General features: G+C 38.2%; 2 protein-coding genes across 9 annotated transcripts in view; one reads left to right on the top strand and one right to left on the bottom strand.

The window, feature by feature from the left end:
• rbm41 (RNA binding motif protein 41) overlaps positions 1–7,607 on the bottom strand; it is a 33,366-nt gene extending 25,759 nt beyond the window's left edge. For 4 of the 6 annotated variants that reach the window (XM_051876789.1, XM_051876787.1, XM_051876788.1 and 1 more), the window contains exons 1-3: positions 6,595–6,722; positions 5,748–5,864; positions 2,808–3,009 (exon numbers count right to left, since the gene is read on the bottom strand). In XM_051876789.1, the coding sequence (XP_051732749.1) occupies positions 2,808–3,009; positions 5,748–5,864; positions 6,595–6,602 (327 nt within the window). In that variant the 5' untranslated portion in view covers positions 6,603–6,722. Of the gene's footprint in view, positions 1–2,807; positions 3,010–3,278; positions 3,629–5,747; positions 5,865–6,594; positions 6,723–7,374 lie in introns of those variants that run through there. The other 2 variants (XM_051876785.1, XM_051876786.1) reach the window with 2 other exon arrangements.
• klf8 (Kruppel-like factor 8) overlaps positions 7,400–17,281 on the top strand; it is a 71,078-nt gene continuing 61,196 nt past the window's right edge. Inside the window, exon 1 of one of the 3 annotated variants that reach the window (XM_051876790.1) lies at positions 7,400–7,684. In XM_051876790.1, the coding sequence (XP_051732750.1) occupies positions 7,400–7,684 (285 nt within the window). Of the gene's footprint in view, positions 7,685–16,641; positions 16,661–16,700; positions 17,122–17,281 lie in introns of those variants that run through there. The other 2 variants (XM_051876793.1, XM_051876792.1) reach the window with 2 other exon arrangements.

Genomic DNA, 17,281 nt, shown 5'->3' on the forward strand with positions numbered 1-17,281 from the left:
GTTTTCTAAATGTCGTTCGAGTTACAATTATTATTTTTACAATTAAAATTATTTTTAAATTAATTATTTATTGATATAATTCAAATTTCTCTCTCTCTGAGAGAGAAATTTGGTCCATATATCAAACACGCTTGCACTAATTAGTATGAAACTCGGTACACATATAGACCTCATCATGCCTAACAACTTTCGTGCTCTAAGTTATACGCCACCCCAACAGGAAGTCGGCTATTACGGGTTGTTTGAAAAACACATGCTCTGGAATTTGATATACTCCTCCTAGGCGATTAATCCAATCACCACCAAACTTAGTCAGCATGAAGTCAAGACATTGGTGATGTAAAATTGCCAGCGGATTTTTGATATCTCGAACGCTTTGGCCGTGGTGAGGCAACGAATTTATGGTGAGAAAAGGGAATCAGGAAGTGTGTTATCACTTATGCATACATTGATTGATTTTTATGAAACTTCAGCTGTGTGTTCGTTGTACAAGTCTAATCACATGGATGTGACTATTGTGAGTCAAAGTTATAGCGCCACCAACTGGCAGCAGGAAGTGTGTCACTTTCAAAATGCTTTCAGATCACCCTCTTTTTTTTTTTTTACCCGATTTTACCCAAACTTTATCACAATAATGTCAAAACATAACAGATGTAGACCTGTGAATGTATTTGTGATATCTTAAATATTGTTGCCAAGGCAACATGTCAAACTTTAATAATATTCTTGAGTGTTTTTGAGGCACTTAACATGCTTCAAATTGCATGAAACTCGACACACACATCAATATTGTTGACCAGTAGACATGGACAAAGCCTTAGAAATGGGCGTGGTGGAGGGGCTCAGTTGTGCCACCTTTTGACAAAAGTGGGGGGCTTATTTTTACCTACAGTCACCAAACTCGGTACACATATTGTTCTTATTAAGCTGGACAACTTTCTAATTTACAGTCATTAGCTCCGACCAACAGGAAGTCAGATATTTTGGTTTGAATGTGGATTTTTCACACTCTCTCTCTCTCTGTCCAACCCCCTTCCCCCCTCAGTCTCACTCTCTCTCTCTCTCTCTGTGTGTGTGTGGGGGTCTCTGTCTGTGTGTGTGTGTGTGTGTGTTTGTGTGTGATCATATAGGCACCAACTGCTGCAGTAAATGTGGTGTATTCAAATGACTTTGAAATAGTCCTTTTATGTTTTACCGTTTTAAATGCCTATTGCCCGCCGTGCACAGTTGCCCTGAAGCCACCGGGGTGGTGGTGCCACCGGGCTTGGGCCCGCCATCGCTGCTTGCAGCTATATTTATTATTCCGCTTCTTCTCCCAAATGAATCGTATTTTTGAGGGCCTAAACATGCTCGAAAACTTTGCACAAGCGTCAGAAGTGGTGAAAATTTATGTCGGTTATGGGTTGCACAATTAGGCGTGGCAAAATGGCTCGATAGCGCCACCTAACAAAGTGCCCCTCGCTCTACATTTCACATAGATTTTGAAATTCAGTACATGTTTAACAGCCCGATACCTACAAAAAAGTCTCTTGGAGCAAAATCTGAAACCGAACAGGAAGTCAGATATTTTGAATTAGCTTGCCATTTTTTGCCATTTCCAGACGTTGTACTTTAATATACTCCTCCTAGAGCTTTAATCGGATCAATGTCATATTTGGTCAGTCTAATCTAAAGGCCTTTGCGGCGTTAAATTGCGAAGATCTAGACTTTTCGCTGAAGGGCATCTCCGAGGCGGCCTGACAAAGTTCGATGTTTCACCATGAAACACAAAGTTGTTGTAACTCGGACATATGAGTCCTGGCCTGAACACATCTACATGGCAATATTCAGTTACAGTCATAGCGCCACCTGTGGGTAACAGGAAATGACTTGTCTCACACTGTGATTAACTCCTCATAGAGATTAAACCAGATAAACACCATATGTTGTCAGTCTAATCTTGAGGCCTTAGTGATGTTAAATTGCGACGATCTCGACTTTTTCTTGAAGGGCGTGTCCGTGGCGGCCTGCCAAAGTCTGATGTTTCGCCATGAAAGAGGAGGCTGTTGTAACTTTGTTAAACAATGTCCGATCTGCCCCAAACTTCACATGTGTGATGAGAGTCCTGGCCTGAATACATCTATATATTCCAATATTCAGTTAGTCATAGCGCCACCTGCTGGAAACAGGAAATGGCATGCTTTTCACTGTAATTCACTCCCAGAAACACATTTGTATATGCCACGAAGTACCAAACATGCTAGAAACATGTTAAATCATACAACACTTGGCTAAGTGCTAATGTATGCAACTGACGCCACGAAACAGGAAGTTGTTGTAACGATCTGCTCCAAACTTCACATGTTTGATAATAGTCCTGGCCTGAAGACATCTTCATGGCAATATTCAGTTACAGTCAAAGCGCCACCTGTTGGCAGCAGGAAGTGTGGCACTTTGAAATGACTTGGTCAAAATTCTCCTGTATTTACTCGCTTACATGCATGTCGCCCACTGTTCACTGATTTCCTAAGGCCAACGGGTTGCGGTGAGCCCGGGTGCGAGGGCCCCTTCATCGCTGCTTGCAGCTTTAATTATTATTATTATTATTATCATCTCAAGGGGTACTTCAAGTAAACATATTAGGTCAAAGAGGTTCAGCTGACAAAAATCCCTGCATTGCATGTAAATATGAAATGATGTGAATGTGTATATTTTAATGTGTTTGAAAGACATAGGCCTTCCAAAGACAGTAATAGATGGATAAATGACTCACGGAGTGATAATTCAAATAATAATTGATGTTTTCGTCTGTAAAACAGAAAACAGACCTTCCAAGAGCTCTCCGGCTGGTCCCTGCATCTCCACAGCTCTATTTCAGCATCTGTAAGGCCCAACTCCCTTAGAGTGGCCAGTTCCTGATCCCCATCCTGCAAGGCCTGGAACTGGGACAGACTCCTCACACCTGCTGCCTGTTCCCCAAAAGGCTTGTATACTGCTGCCGGAGCAAAGCATTTCTTCTTAGCGACACACCTATAACAAATAAATATGTGAATGAATAAATATTTCATATATTATATTATATAAATACACTATAAACAAATAATATGAAATATATTATAAATATTAATTTACAATAATAATTGAAATAATAATAAAATTGTCAGGGTTCTCCTCTGACAGTTCTGTCTGTCGCGTCAATGTTAAATGTGTCTTTGTTTGTGTTGTGTTTGAGCACATGGCTCGGTCTTTGTTTGTGTTGGCCATGTGCTCCTCTTGTCTCGCTCCTTGTTTCCAATTACCATGCCTTCTTGTTTAGTCCTTGATGAGTCCTCATTGTCACTTGTTCCTCATGTTCTCAGCTGACTTTAGGCTTGTTCGACTTGAAGCAGCGCTGCACAGACCAATCGGTGTATGACATCAAAGTACCGCGAGAGTGGTCAAAGTGAAGTCGGCTCCATGTGCTTTTAAAATTGCTCTCGCGGTACTTTGACATCATACACCGATCGGTCTGTGCAGCGCTGCTTCAAGTCGAACAAGCCTTTTATATAGAGGGTATGCACGTGACGTCACCGTCGGCCGGATTGACTGTGGTTATGCCGACTTGAGTGGCAAAAAGAAAGAGCGACACCAATGGTTTTCAGCGTGAATGCTGCGAAAAACACACAAAACACATTCATAACGGGAAAGAGCTTTGCGAATGACTGTACAAATAGATTTGACAAGAAATCTGAGGTACATTTTTACAGACTGCCGAAAGCTAAAGAAAAGAGAAGCAAATGGATCGCTTCAATTCACAGAAGCAACTGGACTCCAGGCAGCAAAACGTGGATTTGCAGTTATCATTTTGTCAATATGCTGAATTTTAGGGTAAAATCATATCCTATATATTGGTATTGATTTATATATATTGTATTGACAACTCATCAATTAAATATGTACCATCTTATATTCTGCATAATTGAGTGTTTTTAAATAAACATTGACAAAAACTATACGTTTTAAAGTTTTAGGACTGGATGATATATATAACATTTATGCAAGTGATCACCTGGATTTAGACCTACCTATATTGTATTTATAGAAAGCGTTCACAGGCAAATTTGCTTTATGTACTTCCCTGTCGTCAAAATCAGACACATATAAATGTCCGGAAACATGATTCCTGGCTGCATGTCAATATCCATGGATTACTGTATCTTTGGAAAGTTGTAACAGAACCTTTAGTTTAATCATTTGTTTTACTTGCATTTTCACAGCTTTCCTATTAAATCCTGTCATGCAGCAGGCTCTTTTGCCACTCAAATCCAGCTGAAGGGGCGTGTTCCGGAGGGAAAGTGACGTCAATGCATCCCTCTATAGTGTTCTCTTTCCCTCATGTTTTGCCAGTGTGTTATACATTGTGCTTTCTTGTGCTATAGTGTATTATATATTGTGCTACCTTGAAATTGGTTGTTACTGATAGTCTGTTGTGTTTGATAGTTTAAGTTATTAGTTCTAGTCTAGTCGGGTTGTCTTCTGTTTCTGAGTATCCTTGCCCATTGTTTAATATATTTTCCCTCAGTTTTCCAATCTAGTTTGCTTTTTCTTGAGTTCTCAGTTTACCTTAGTCTATAGCTTTCCCCTTATTTTCTCTATAGTAGTTTGCCCTTTGCCTTTTCTTTTACCAGTTGCTTTAGCTGCTCTCTAGCATTAGTTTTCTGTTTTCTCTTTATCAGTTTTCTACTTTACTTGTAGATTCTCATTAGTTACTGCATTTCATTAGTCTCTACCTTCTGTCTTGTGTCTTGTCTTGTGTTTGCTGTCTCTTGTCTATCCTAGTCCTGTCTTGCAGGCTGAGCACCCCCGGCTGCTACTGTATTTGCCAAGCTGCAAGACCTGTGCAGTGCCTGATTGTGCCCTAAGAGTCTATCCTCTTGTGCTGTTGTCTGGCCTGGTCCTCGCTGTCTCTCTCCAGTCTTGCACTGCCTTTCCATCGCAGCTCTCCAACCCACCGTCAACCTGGGCTGGACACAGCCTACCTGTCATTGTCATTCATACCTGCCTATTGTTTGGACTGTTATCACCACCTCTCCCTCAATATCTTGTCTAAAGTCATTTGTCCTGTCAATAAACCTGTTAACTCTCATTCTGCGATTGAGTCATCTTTTACAGAACCCTGACAATAATACAAGTATAGATTTAATTACATATAAAATATGATCTAATAATAAAAAATAAAAAACATATTTTCCAGTTTATTTAAAAATAAAACATAAAATAAACAATATAGTTCTGTAGGCAGGAAGACTTTTTGTTGGCCAAAACCCAGAAATTAGTTAGCATTTTAGCACTTTCGGTGACGTCTTCCTGAAGTCAAAAATGCAGCTTAATGGCTTAATAGTCTATGTTTAGCTTTTTACTTATGGCGATTGTATTTTCAAAATTCATAAAAGTTGTGTTCATTTGTGAAGATTATCATGAAAAAAAAAACAGGTAAGAATCAAACTTTTGGTGGCCACAGATCTTATTTTCTGTGATAATCCAAAAGCCAATGGAAAAAATGTTATTGTGTTGATGTGTTCTTTTAGAGGGAACCAGAGTGATTTTAATTTATGGGTTGGCCTACAAAAATATGTAATCCCTGGAGTGTTTCAATAAAATAACCAACACAGACACCAAGCACCAACAATCAAGTCAGTTACTGCTATAAATGTGTGTACCAAAATGTGTGTACCAGAAAATGAGGAGAAAATCAATTATAAAGTCATGCTTAGTTATAAGAAACTGACCGGTCAATGTTTACATCTGTATCCAGTTGCTGTAGCAGCAGATTGTGTAGTTGTCTCTGGCCCTCTGTCTCCTGTTCTTCAGGGATGGGCACATCATCACAGGCATGACGTGTAACCCTGAAAATCACAAAACACATATCTGTCAACTGTTTTTCAGCTTTTCACCCTGAATACAATTACTTTAAACTCTTTAAATGCATCCTAATGTTTTTTTCTTCTTCAAATCTAATTATTCTTGTTTTTTTAACCAGCATAAAAGATAACACTACATGATAACACTATCATGATGTGCAAGTAAAATTTTAATATATTTTTATTAACAATTTGTTATTTATTTGCATTAGTTTTTATTTTATTTCAATCCTGTGCTCATGAGGTAGAAATCTGAAAATGACCATGTCCAATCACTTTTTTTTTATTTATTTTAAACTTTAAAGATTTAATGTTAAAAGTTAGAGATTTATAAAGTAAAGCGAAACTTGTCGCAATTTCTTTTAATTTATATATATATATATATATATATATATACACTATTTGTAGTTTTAGTTATTAGTTTTATTAATTTACTTCCTGTCCTGTCTTAGAAAACGCCAGGTTCACTTAACCATCACACAACAAATATAAGCGTGTGTTCTCATCAATAACCCTTCACAAATGTATTGCAGTGAGCTAGTGATGGGGCTTGCTTTATCAATACAAGAGACCTCTGCTGATATTTAATATGGCTCTGTAGGAATAAGTCCTAAGACCCAAACAAAGACATATATTTATCAAAATGCGGTCAACATTCACGTAGTTTCAGACCAAATTAAACTTGAAAACATAAAAAAAAAATTCTTTCGCTTACCGCTTCATGTTTACGCCAGAACCACACTTCCTGTTTCAACAGAAAGGATCATGGGAAATGTAGTTTAAAATCAAAGGACAAGTCGCGCAAATGTCATTCTCTGCAAATACACACATCTGCGTCAAGACCTGCAGTACAGTGATGTGGTATCAACTTCAGTTAAATGTGGACATATATTGATCATATCAAAGCCAACAATCATAAACCAATTTAATTAAAATGGCAAAAAATTATTACCCATTTACGGAATCTAAGCTGCCAAAATATTTTTAATTACAGTTAAAAATGGTTGCAACAGTTTCTGGTTGCAATAAACAAAATGACAGTTTTTGTGCAAAACTTTACTACTTATTTGTAATGATATATTTATTAGTTATCAGCCAAACCTTTTTCCAACTAATAGTTCCAATAAACCTACAGGAAATGGCATTTGCTAACTCCTTTTGAATAGAGTAAGGACTGGTTGCATAAACTGCTACAAGTCAGTCATCAATTTTTTTTTCTTTAAGATTGTTCATAATTTTTTTGTGTCAGTTACATAAAAACGTAGGTTGGTCTAATTTGATACTGAAAAGTAAGACTGATTGCTCCTTAATTAACTGCTAGTAGGTCATAGACACTGGCTGTTTATGCAACTGGCCCCTCACTCAGAATAAACCGTCGTGGTATTGACGTCACAGCCATGAGCACATTAACATATGATCGCCCACATTTATGGCCCGCCCATGGTGAAACCACAAGGAAATTATTTATATTATTTCTAAATAACAGAAGAATAACCGGTATCATTTGCGTCTGTATCTAGATGTGGGGTAAATCCATCAAACGTTGTGCCATTCATGGCTGTAGGATCGAGCCCGCGTCTCTGCACAGCCTCCCGAAGGATCCCATCATCAGAAACGAGTGGCTGAAGTTTCTCTTTACCGATATTCCTGATCGATACAGTCCGACAGTAACGATATGTTCAGCGCATTTCAGTCCGGACTCTTTTGTGAACCTGTCACAATTTAATGCAGGCTATGCAAGTAAACTCTTATTAAAGGAAGGAAGAGTGCCGACTATATTTGACCCGACACCAAACCCGCAATCCGTAAGTAAGATTTTTTTTTACTCTTTTTACATGAGAAGAGGTTGGCTGGTGATAACTGATTTAATTTGCATACAAAACCCGTACGTACACTAACAATAAAACATTAATTCTTTTTAATTTATTGGCGGTTAATAAAACAACTTGTAAAGTTCTTTGCTCCTTGTCGCTTCATGTTTCCTATGTACCAGAACTTCCTGTTTCAATAGGAAGTGAGTGTAGTAGGTGGATTATGGGGAATGTAGTTATAATCAACGGAAAAGGTAAAAGTTTGAGCGATAACCTAACTGACGTCACGATTATATAGAAGCCCTTAATCAAACGTAAACATTTTTTTTAAGTCATATGGTATTCAACCGAAGGGAAAAAAAAAAAAAAAAAAACATCTGATAGGTTTTTGAGACACTAAATGTTTTCGTGTTGACCCTTAAGTTTTTTTGGTCTTGTCCTTTTTCGTATCCTATTTGTTCCTCTTTATTTAAAACCTTTTATGCTGCTTTAAAAACTGAGTAATGTACCCTGTTGAACATTACCTCTAAATTCATGCCTATAGGCTGTAAGAGAATATAATTTTATATATAATTTTAATGTTACTTTTTTTTTTTTTTTTGATTATGCAAACTAGCTTTTTGTAGCTTAGATTTCATAAATTGGGGCTAAATGAGCATTGTCTTTGATTTAACCCTAACACTAAGCAAATAGAAATGATGCTTTAAAAAAAAAAAAAAAAGATTGTAAAAAGCACCATACAAATAAAATATATTAGAGTGTGTTAGGCCTATTCTTTAAATGACAGGGAATTCATGCATTGTTATGAATTGCTTTTTGACAGAATGGGATTCTGATGAAATTTGGATCATGCATAATGTTTGGGTTTCCTCTGGGTACTCCGGTTTCCCCCACAGTCCAAAGACAGGCCATCTGTCCAGGGTGCTTTCCCTTGCCTCTGGCCTAAGAAATTGCCTGGGATAGGCTCCAGCCCTGGCCCTAGAAGGTTGTATAAGGATCAATGAATAAATGAAATGGTTCTTTAAGTTCATGTGGTCATAAATGTCTTGTGTATAAAAATCAGACCTATTTAGATCAGGGTCAGATCACCATATAGACCAAATATACAACCATAATGAATTTCTCATATTTGTCATAACATGATAACATCATATTCTATGGGTTTAATGCATTTGGCAGACAATGTAGTGAGCTGTAACTGTCATTTAACTGTATATTCAATTAATAGTGCCATTGGATGTGCATTAGTGATGCAGGAATCACGGTTATATGCGTTGGGCGGGCCGAGTAATAAAAATAACATTCCAATTAGGCCTAATTGTGGATGGATGAGATAAATCATTAATGTGTTGAATTTTAATAAAGACACGGAACTCTCATTTCACGGTAAGACGCAACGAACGTGCGTCACTCTTTTACTTTCTTTTTCAGGGAAAACCATTCAAGGAAAACATATGCTTAAAGCACCTCCTAGTGGTCATTATATAAAACACAAAGGGAAAAAACCTACATGAGACAATGATTAAACTTAACAGCTTTAACTAAAAATATGTAAGCTTAACAGAATCTGATAAGAGTGCTTTCCAACATAATGATTAACGTGTTTAAAGCTTAATTTTTTGTCAGGCACTAATTTGCAGACTCTCATTAAGCAACACAGTTTCAGGGTCCAGTTGTTTAAGCAGCAATGGAGGTAAGGGTGCTCCGATCAGGATTTTTGGCCGATCACCGATCACTGGAAGCAGTATTTGCCAATACGATATAAATAATACTATTCTTAAAAACAATGTATTTTAAATCGGCCCATACCTACAGTGGGTATAGAAAAGAATAGCTGTGGTCATTTTGATTAGCTCAGCATGAAAAGAGCTTTCCTGGAGCATTTCAGTCCTTGGTAGTGCAACTGAAGCAAACAATCAACTATGGGCACTGTCAAAAGATCTCCGGGATAAAGTTGTGGACAGGCACAAGTCAGGAGATGGATACAAAAACATTTCAATAAGGCTTTATCAATGCCTAGAAGCACAGTGAAGTCTATTATTGAGAAGTGGAAGGTATTTGGTACAACACAGACCCTCCCTGAATCAGGACGTTGCTCCAAACTGGATGAAAGAGTCAGGAGGAAACTGGTCAGAGAGGCTACCAAGAGGCCTACAGCAACTCTGAAGCAGTTGCAGGAATTTATAACAAAGAGTGGTCATTGTGTGCATGTGACAACAATATAACAAATTCTCCACAAATGTGGCTTGTATGGGAAGGTTGCAAGAAAAAATCCACTCTTCAAGAAAGGCCACATGCAGTCACAACTTGAAGATTCTGAGGCCACATGGAAAAAGGTGTTATAGTCAGATGAGACTGAAATTGAATTATTTGGCCTTAACCCCAAATGATATGTCTGGCAGAAATCCAATACAGCTCACCATCCAAATAACACCATTCCTACAGTAAAACATGGAGGTGGTAATATCCTGTTATGGAGGTGTTTCTATGCAGCAGGGACTGGAGCACTTGTCAGGATAGAAGGAAAAATGGATGGGGCAAAAATACGATGAGGAAATGAGGAAAATCTGCTGCCCTCTGCCAGAAAGTTGTCAATGGGAAGAAGGTTTACCTTCCAACATGACAATGACCCAAAGCACACAGCAAAAACTGACCACATAGTGGTTGAAGGAGAAAAATTTGAATGTCCTTGCATAGCCTAGTCAGAGCCCAGACTTAAACCCCATTGAAAATCTGTGGAATGATTTGATGACTGCAGTCCACAAATGGTCACCATCAAATTTAACTGGACTTGAGCAGTTCTGCAAAGAAGAGTAGGCAAATATTGCAAAGCCTAGATGTGCAAAGTTAGTAGAGACATATTCCAACAGACTAAAGGCTATAATTAAAGAAAAAGGTGGTTTAACAAAATACTGACACAAGGGGGTGATCCTTTTCCCAACTCAGTGATTCTTGTTTTTAATTTTTAGGGCCTGAGCACCGATGGTGTGAGGACCCTATTGTAATTGCTCAGTCAATTCTTCTTCTTCTCTGAAATGAATCGCATTTTTGAGGGCCTAAACATGCTCAAACTCATGAAACTTTGCACATGCGTCAGAAGTGGAGAAAATTCTGATAGGGGTTTCAGAATTAGGTGTGGCAAAATGGCTCGATACAAAATTTCAATTAAGCACCTTTCGCGCTACGTTTCACATACAGGTATGAAATTCGGTAGACATGTAATAGCCCAATACCTACAAAAAATCCCTGGCTGCAAAATCTGAAAACCCAACAGGAAGTGAGATATTTTGAGTTTTATCTGCAAAGTTTTTGCCATTTCCAGATGTTGTACTTTAACAAACTCCTCCTAGAGCTTTAATCAGATCAAGGTCATATTTGGTCAGTCTAATCTAAAGGCCTTTGTGACGTTAAATTGCGAAGATCTTGACTTTCCACTGAAGGGCGTGTCCGTGGCAGCCTGACAAAGTTTGATGTTTCGCCATGAAACAGGAAGTTGTTGTAACTTGGACATACAATGTCCGATCTGCCCCAAACTTCACATGATTCATTAGAGTCCTGACATCTACAATGCAATATTCAGTTACAGTCATAGCGCCACCTGCGGGCAACAGGAAATGACATGTTTTACACTGTGATTAGCTTCTCATAGAGATTTAATCAGATCAACATAATATTTGGTCAGTCTAATCTTAAGGTCTTAGCGATGTTACATTGCAAAGATCTTGAGTTTTCACTGAAGGTCTGTGGCGGCCTGACAAAGTCTGATGTTTCGCCATGAAAGAGGAAGCTGTTGTAACTCAGGCATACAGTGTCCGATCTGCCCAAAATGTCACATGTGATAAGAGTCCTGGCTTGAAGACAACTCTATGCCAATATTCAGTTAGCCATAGCGCCACCTGCTGACAACAGGAAATGGCATGCTTTGCACAATAATTCACTCCCAGAAACACATTTAAATATGCCATGAAGTACTAAACATACTAGAAACACGTTAAATCATGCAACACTTGGCTAAGTCCTAATGTTTGCGATTAACGCCACGAAACAGGAAGTTGTTGTAACTCAGGCAAACAATGTCAGATCTGCTTCAAACTTCACATGATTAATAATAGTCTTAGCCTGAAGACATCTACATGGCAATATTCAGTAATAGTCAAAGTGCCACCTGTTGGCAGCAGGAAGTGTGGCACGTCGAAATGACTTTGGCATATTTCAACTGTATTTACTCGCTTACATGGTGGTGGCCCCGGGTGCGAGGGCCCTTTCATCGTTGCTTGCAGCTTTAATTTATATATTTTTTTCTGACATGTTGGAGTTATATCTTTCACTTGGATGTTATAAGTTGTAAAGCATAAATAGAGCTGGATAGAACAAAACTATGTCCGTCTTCATTTCAGGCTGCAAAGCGTGAAACAACAAAATGTGATTATTTTAAAGGGGGATGAATCTTTTTTCTATACCCACTGTATAAAAAATTGAGATGAGAAAGTATCATGACTTGACAATTCTTTATTTATTGGCAAGCAACAAGTGCAACATATTCCATTCCCTCTCTTAGAGGTGATTGGGAACATCTTAGAGCTTAACAAATATAGTGTTCATCTGAAATAATAATAATAAAAACAACAGTATCAACAAAAAGTAATCATATATAAAACAACACTGCATAGTCTTCACTGTCTAAATTAAATATAGATTAATCCTACTAGATCTACTAAAGAGCAATGAATGATTTTCTCTTTGTCTTATTTGATTATGACACATGACACAGAGACACAGAGCTGCTGTCACTTTAAGACCTATTGCATGGATCCAATATACTGATACACATGCAACTATTTCCTAAATGTTTGTTTTCTTAAGACATAACCGATGGTGTTTAAGTGAATACTCACCAAGCCAGGCATTTTGACATATTTCTGTGTGTTTTGTAACCGTTTTAAACCCGAAGCTCAAAGTTCGCTTTACTTGTCTGTGTTCCATTCCGTCTGAAAGAGAGTGCACAGAAAGCCTCTTGAGGAACAGTATCACTTTGGCAGCTTAATGCAGTTTTAAGAAATCTTTTTATTATTGAGCACGTCCTGCAGTTTAGCAACAGTAGACAATTACTGATCTAGCGGATTTGAACATTAAGTTTGGGCTTTTTAGGGAGGAAAGATAGTGCACCGCTGTGAAGAAAAGAAATGCGCTAAAATATCACAGCCCTAGTTTCTTGCTCTCATTGCTGTAGGGTTGCTGTCCTTGCAATGTATCCGCAAAGACATCCCCCTCAGTATAAATCGCGTTCCAGTATGCGTTAGTGTGAATTCCGCGTTAGTATGAATTAGGGCTGCATGATTATGACAAAAATTGTCGATTATTCCCTTGAAATTGTAATTGCGATTATTAATTAGGATTATCACAATTTACATTAAATTATGTTTTGAATAGCTTTATACCTTGTATTGCTTTTCTATAGCATTAAGCCTCAAATGTCAACTACAGGTTTGGTTTCTTCTTTAAAAAAAAAAAAAAATGCATGGTATTAAAAAAAAACAAAAAAAAAACATCTTAAGCACGCAGAATAATGTAAGTGGCCCTTTTTTTCAATTTTGTCTTTGAACGATTACATAATTGTGGCATCCATAATTGTAATCACGATTAGAATTAATTAATTATGCAGCCCTAGTATGAATATGTTAGCCTTAAGGTAATCTATAAGCTAGTGTGCTCCAAAATAATGACAAAATTCACATTTAAAAAATGAGTGTTCAAAACTTAGTCTCTCACTCCCATCAATATGGATCAACGATTTTGATGACATCATTCTGCACTTCTGCTTGTGCAGAATGACTAGATTCTAAGTGGTGAATGGCACATAGTGCACTATATAGGGCATAGGGAACGATTTAGAAACTATTCACAATGCTTTCCATTGAGGCAAATGAAGTCTGTTTTCTTGTTAGTGTCACACAAAACCGCCGCAGCGCGCACACAGTCTGCTCCAGTCCAGAGACACGATAACACAGAGAGGAAAGGGGAATCTACTAGACTACGGCTGTCATAAGCTGTCAATTGCGGCTTTGTCGAGCTCAGCGGCACTGGCCGAGCTGTGATAAAAATTATACGCTATTGGCTATTTTAAAAAGGGGAGGAGCTGCCCGATATGTCCCGCCCTGTCTTCCTGTTTTATTTGAAATTATGTTAACACAAGGCACTTTGTTTCAAGGCACTTCAAGTGGGCCTTTAAATCTTGTGTGTTCGGGAAGATGCAGTGACGGAAACAGTGACACTCCAATTTAAGTTTGAAGGGAGTAAAGCCTCCGTTTAGGCCATTAAGGAAATGTAATTTTGCTAAAGAAGAACTTTTACTTTAAATATGTTCATTTAAAAGCAGCCTACTTCAGTGTAATATGTTACCATATCATCATCACGCTTAACAGTGAGAATTAGAATAATTGTAATGCGACGGTCAGTTGCGGATGATTTATTTTTAATTTATTAAAAATGAATCATCAAAAAGATCTTCATTTGTGTTCCAAACAAATGTGCCACCCAAGTCCTGAAAAGTGAAGCCAAAACATTTTGATCGCCCCCAGGTGGCTGGATGCACTGTAGGTCACAAACCCTGCCATCTCCATGTTACCTAATGAGAAGTGAGACAAACTAAACAATTACACTTTAAATACATTTTAATTTATTAAGAATAAATCATTAGCATCTCTATGAAGTGGGTTTTCATACAAAATGTCCTAAATAAAATCAGACCTGGAAAAAACAAAAAACAAAACACTGGATGATAAAACACTCCCAATAAATGTTCAAACAGTGATTCTAGCAGAGCATTTATTGTGTTATGATATAGGCCTATTGTGCATCATTTACATCTTATTACATTTGATGTTGCTTTGATAGGAAACATAATTGTATTACTGCCTTTGTTCCAGTTGAGATTTTAGTGCAAAATTATTTTAAACGCAGTTTAGGTATTTGACATATGACATAACATTGCAGTGTGCATAAAAGCCATATAGCCAAATGTTGTTTTTAGATAAATCGTTCAGAGGAGTTTGACCGTATAATGCAGTTAGACAGACTATCTTATATGTACAAATCATGGCCCTTATTCCGAGCCATTTCTAAGATACATTTGATTAATATTGTTAAATATTATTAAATTCTAAAGAAATTAAATATCCATCTTTGATTGTTGAAAGAATTCCAGGTGCAGTTCACTCTTAGCCAATAAGATTTCATGTACCATTTTCATTATTCAGTCGTGGAAGTCTATTCTGATTGGTTGACAACTTTTGACAACGTTTAATCAAAGAATATACACTAACAAGAAGCGACACTCAATAGAATGCTCCATTGCAACACCGGCGCCCAGCAGCAGCCCTACGTTTCCGCGATTTAGGGGTGTAAGCGACTCGGCAGTCTACTAGTTTCTATGGCAATATCAGCTGCTTTGAAGCTGAAATCCAACCTGAATGATGACAACACAGAATAAAATACTATCACTAGTGATCATAAAATCCTTTTAACAGTTTATTTTACAGACTTTGTGTTTAAGTCTTCCACTTTTTTCACAAAACCTTTGCTCTCTAGAATCCCAGTCAGTTTGGGTTAAAATTCTTCAAAAGATCTAGTATTAGCATTAGGCTTAAAAACACTGAATTAATACCAACATATGAAATTAAATTAAGGACATGCATAAAATGGAAATACTCAAAGTAGGCTAACACCATTACCTCAGATGGTTGAACGGTTGGATTCCACAACTAGTAAAACATAACATATATAAGACAATACAACATTTACTGTAGGTGCCATAAAATTTACTGAAGATTTCATTTGAAAAATGTGCTTTTGCGCTTCTGATTTGGCAGTGAAATTCGCCGATTTTTGGTGCCTAAGATGTGAAGGATTCTGTGGTCCAGTTAGTATTTTCACCCCATAATGGCGGCCGCGCTACCAGCGCGCCATCTAGTGGCTGTTGCCCAAAAAGTATCAGAGTGTCGCCTCTTGGGTTCTATACTCTGGTTTAATCCAGAGGCTTTCTCCAAAGCCACTGGAAGGCAAGCCTGCAACCTTTAGCCAAAAAAAGCGTTTAATGCTAACGCTCCGGCTCAGGCGGTACGCAGGGAAGGAGTTTTGAAGGGCGGGCACTGATGTCACTGCCATTATACAATAGGCTGAGGTGCCACACGTGATTAAGTTAGCCGTTACGCTTTCTCCGGTGGTAAGAGATACAGACCCTCTCATCTCCCTATAATATACAATCTCTGGCTTTACCGATAATATTTGACCCGACACCAACCCTGCAACTTGCAAGTAATTTATTTAAAAACGCTTTTGAAACGCTCTTACTGTTTCATGTTTCCCGTTGTAAGGAGACTTCCGGTTATTACAGGAAGTGTAGGTTGAAAGGATTATGGGAAATGTAGTTGAGAACCAATAAACTAGACGCCTTTATCCTCTGCAAAGAAATACGTATAGGCATTGAAGCGCCAATTATTATCAATAATTATATTCATTAACAGGCATTCACGAGAAGAAAAATATAAATGAGGAACTGATTTTTTTTAAATGCTAAGTACTCCCCAGTGATCATTTAGCAAGGAAACCATTTAAATTGTGTGAGAATAACTAGTGTAATTTAAAAAATAAATAAATAAATAAAAAAAGCAAATAAACAATATTTTCATTTAAAGCCAAAAGAAAGAGATCTTAACTGAATATATATATATATTTTATTTTATTTTTTTTAGACCCCGGTTTGCTCAGTTTGAAAACTCTTGATATAGACTGGTTATTTTATATACAGGTAATTATATTTAAAGTCCTAATCCCCTTTAGGGGCATTTTTGTCTCCCCAAGTACCCTTACACACAGCAATGAATGCACATATGAGGCATCATCTAGCTCATCATCTAGCACCACAATACTAGTTGAGCAGCTCGAACATCCGGTGCAACTTGACGTCATTAGGTGAGTTGACACGGGTTGTGTGATGATGATTCTGAAGTCCTATTATCGCGGTGGCGCGTTGAGCGCCGCTGCTGGTTCGGGCTGCATACGCGCACACACACACACAGCGACTGTGATTGACACAGTGAAGGGGTGGGGACGCAGGGTGGGGTCAGCAGCAGGGAGAGGCGGAGGAGAGACTCACAGCTCGAGCCCAACCCTGAAACACGGCAACAAACACACACTGAAAGACGACCTGGGCGACGGAAAGAGGGTTTATTTCTCGACGTCGGGGATATGATTTCTGTGATCCGCCGAGGCAACGAGTGCTCCCGTCTCATCTAATACTGAGGTGGAAAAACTGACATCGAGCCCACTGTAATTCAAATATCACCCCGCCCGATCCGATCGACCCCCCCTCCACTCCACCCCTTCACCACCGCTTAGATACCGAGATGCACACGGAGACTCGGAACAAAAAAGTAAGTCCGTTTATCGTTAGCTATCGAATGATTTGCAACGTAGCCGGTAGCTTTTGACTGCAGTCGCTGTCCGATTTCCATTCTGTAGGACTCCGCCTGAGTTCCTCATCTATGAGCAGTTACCCGGTTTCGGTTTGCTCGCCGTTAACCGTAATGAGTC

This window comes from Ctenopharyngodon idella, chromosome 21 (assembly GCF_019924925.1).
Source record: "Ctenopharyngodon idella isolate HZGC_01 chromosome 21, HZGC01, whole genome shotgun sequence".
Lineage (NCBI taxonomy): Eukaryota > Metazoa > Chordata > Actinopteri > Cypriniformes > Xenocyprididae > Ctenopharyngodon > Ctenopharyngodon idella.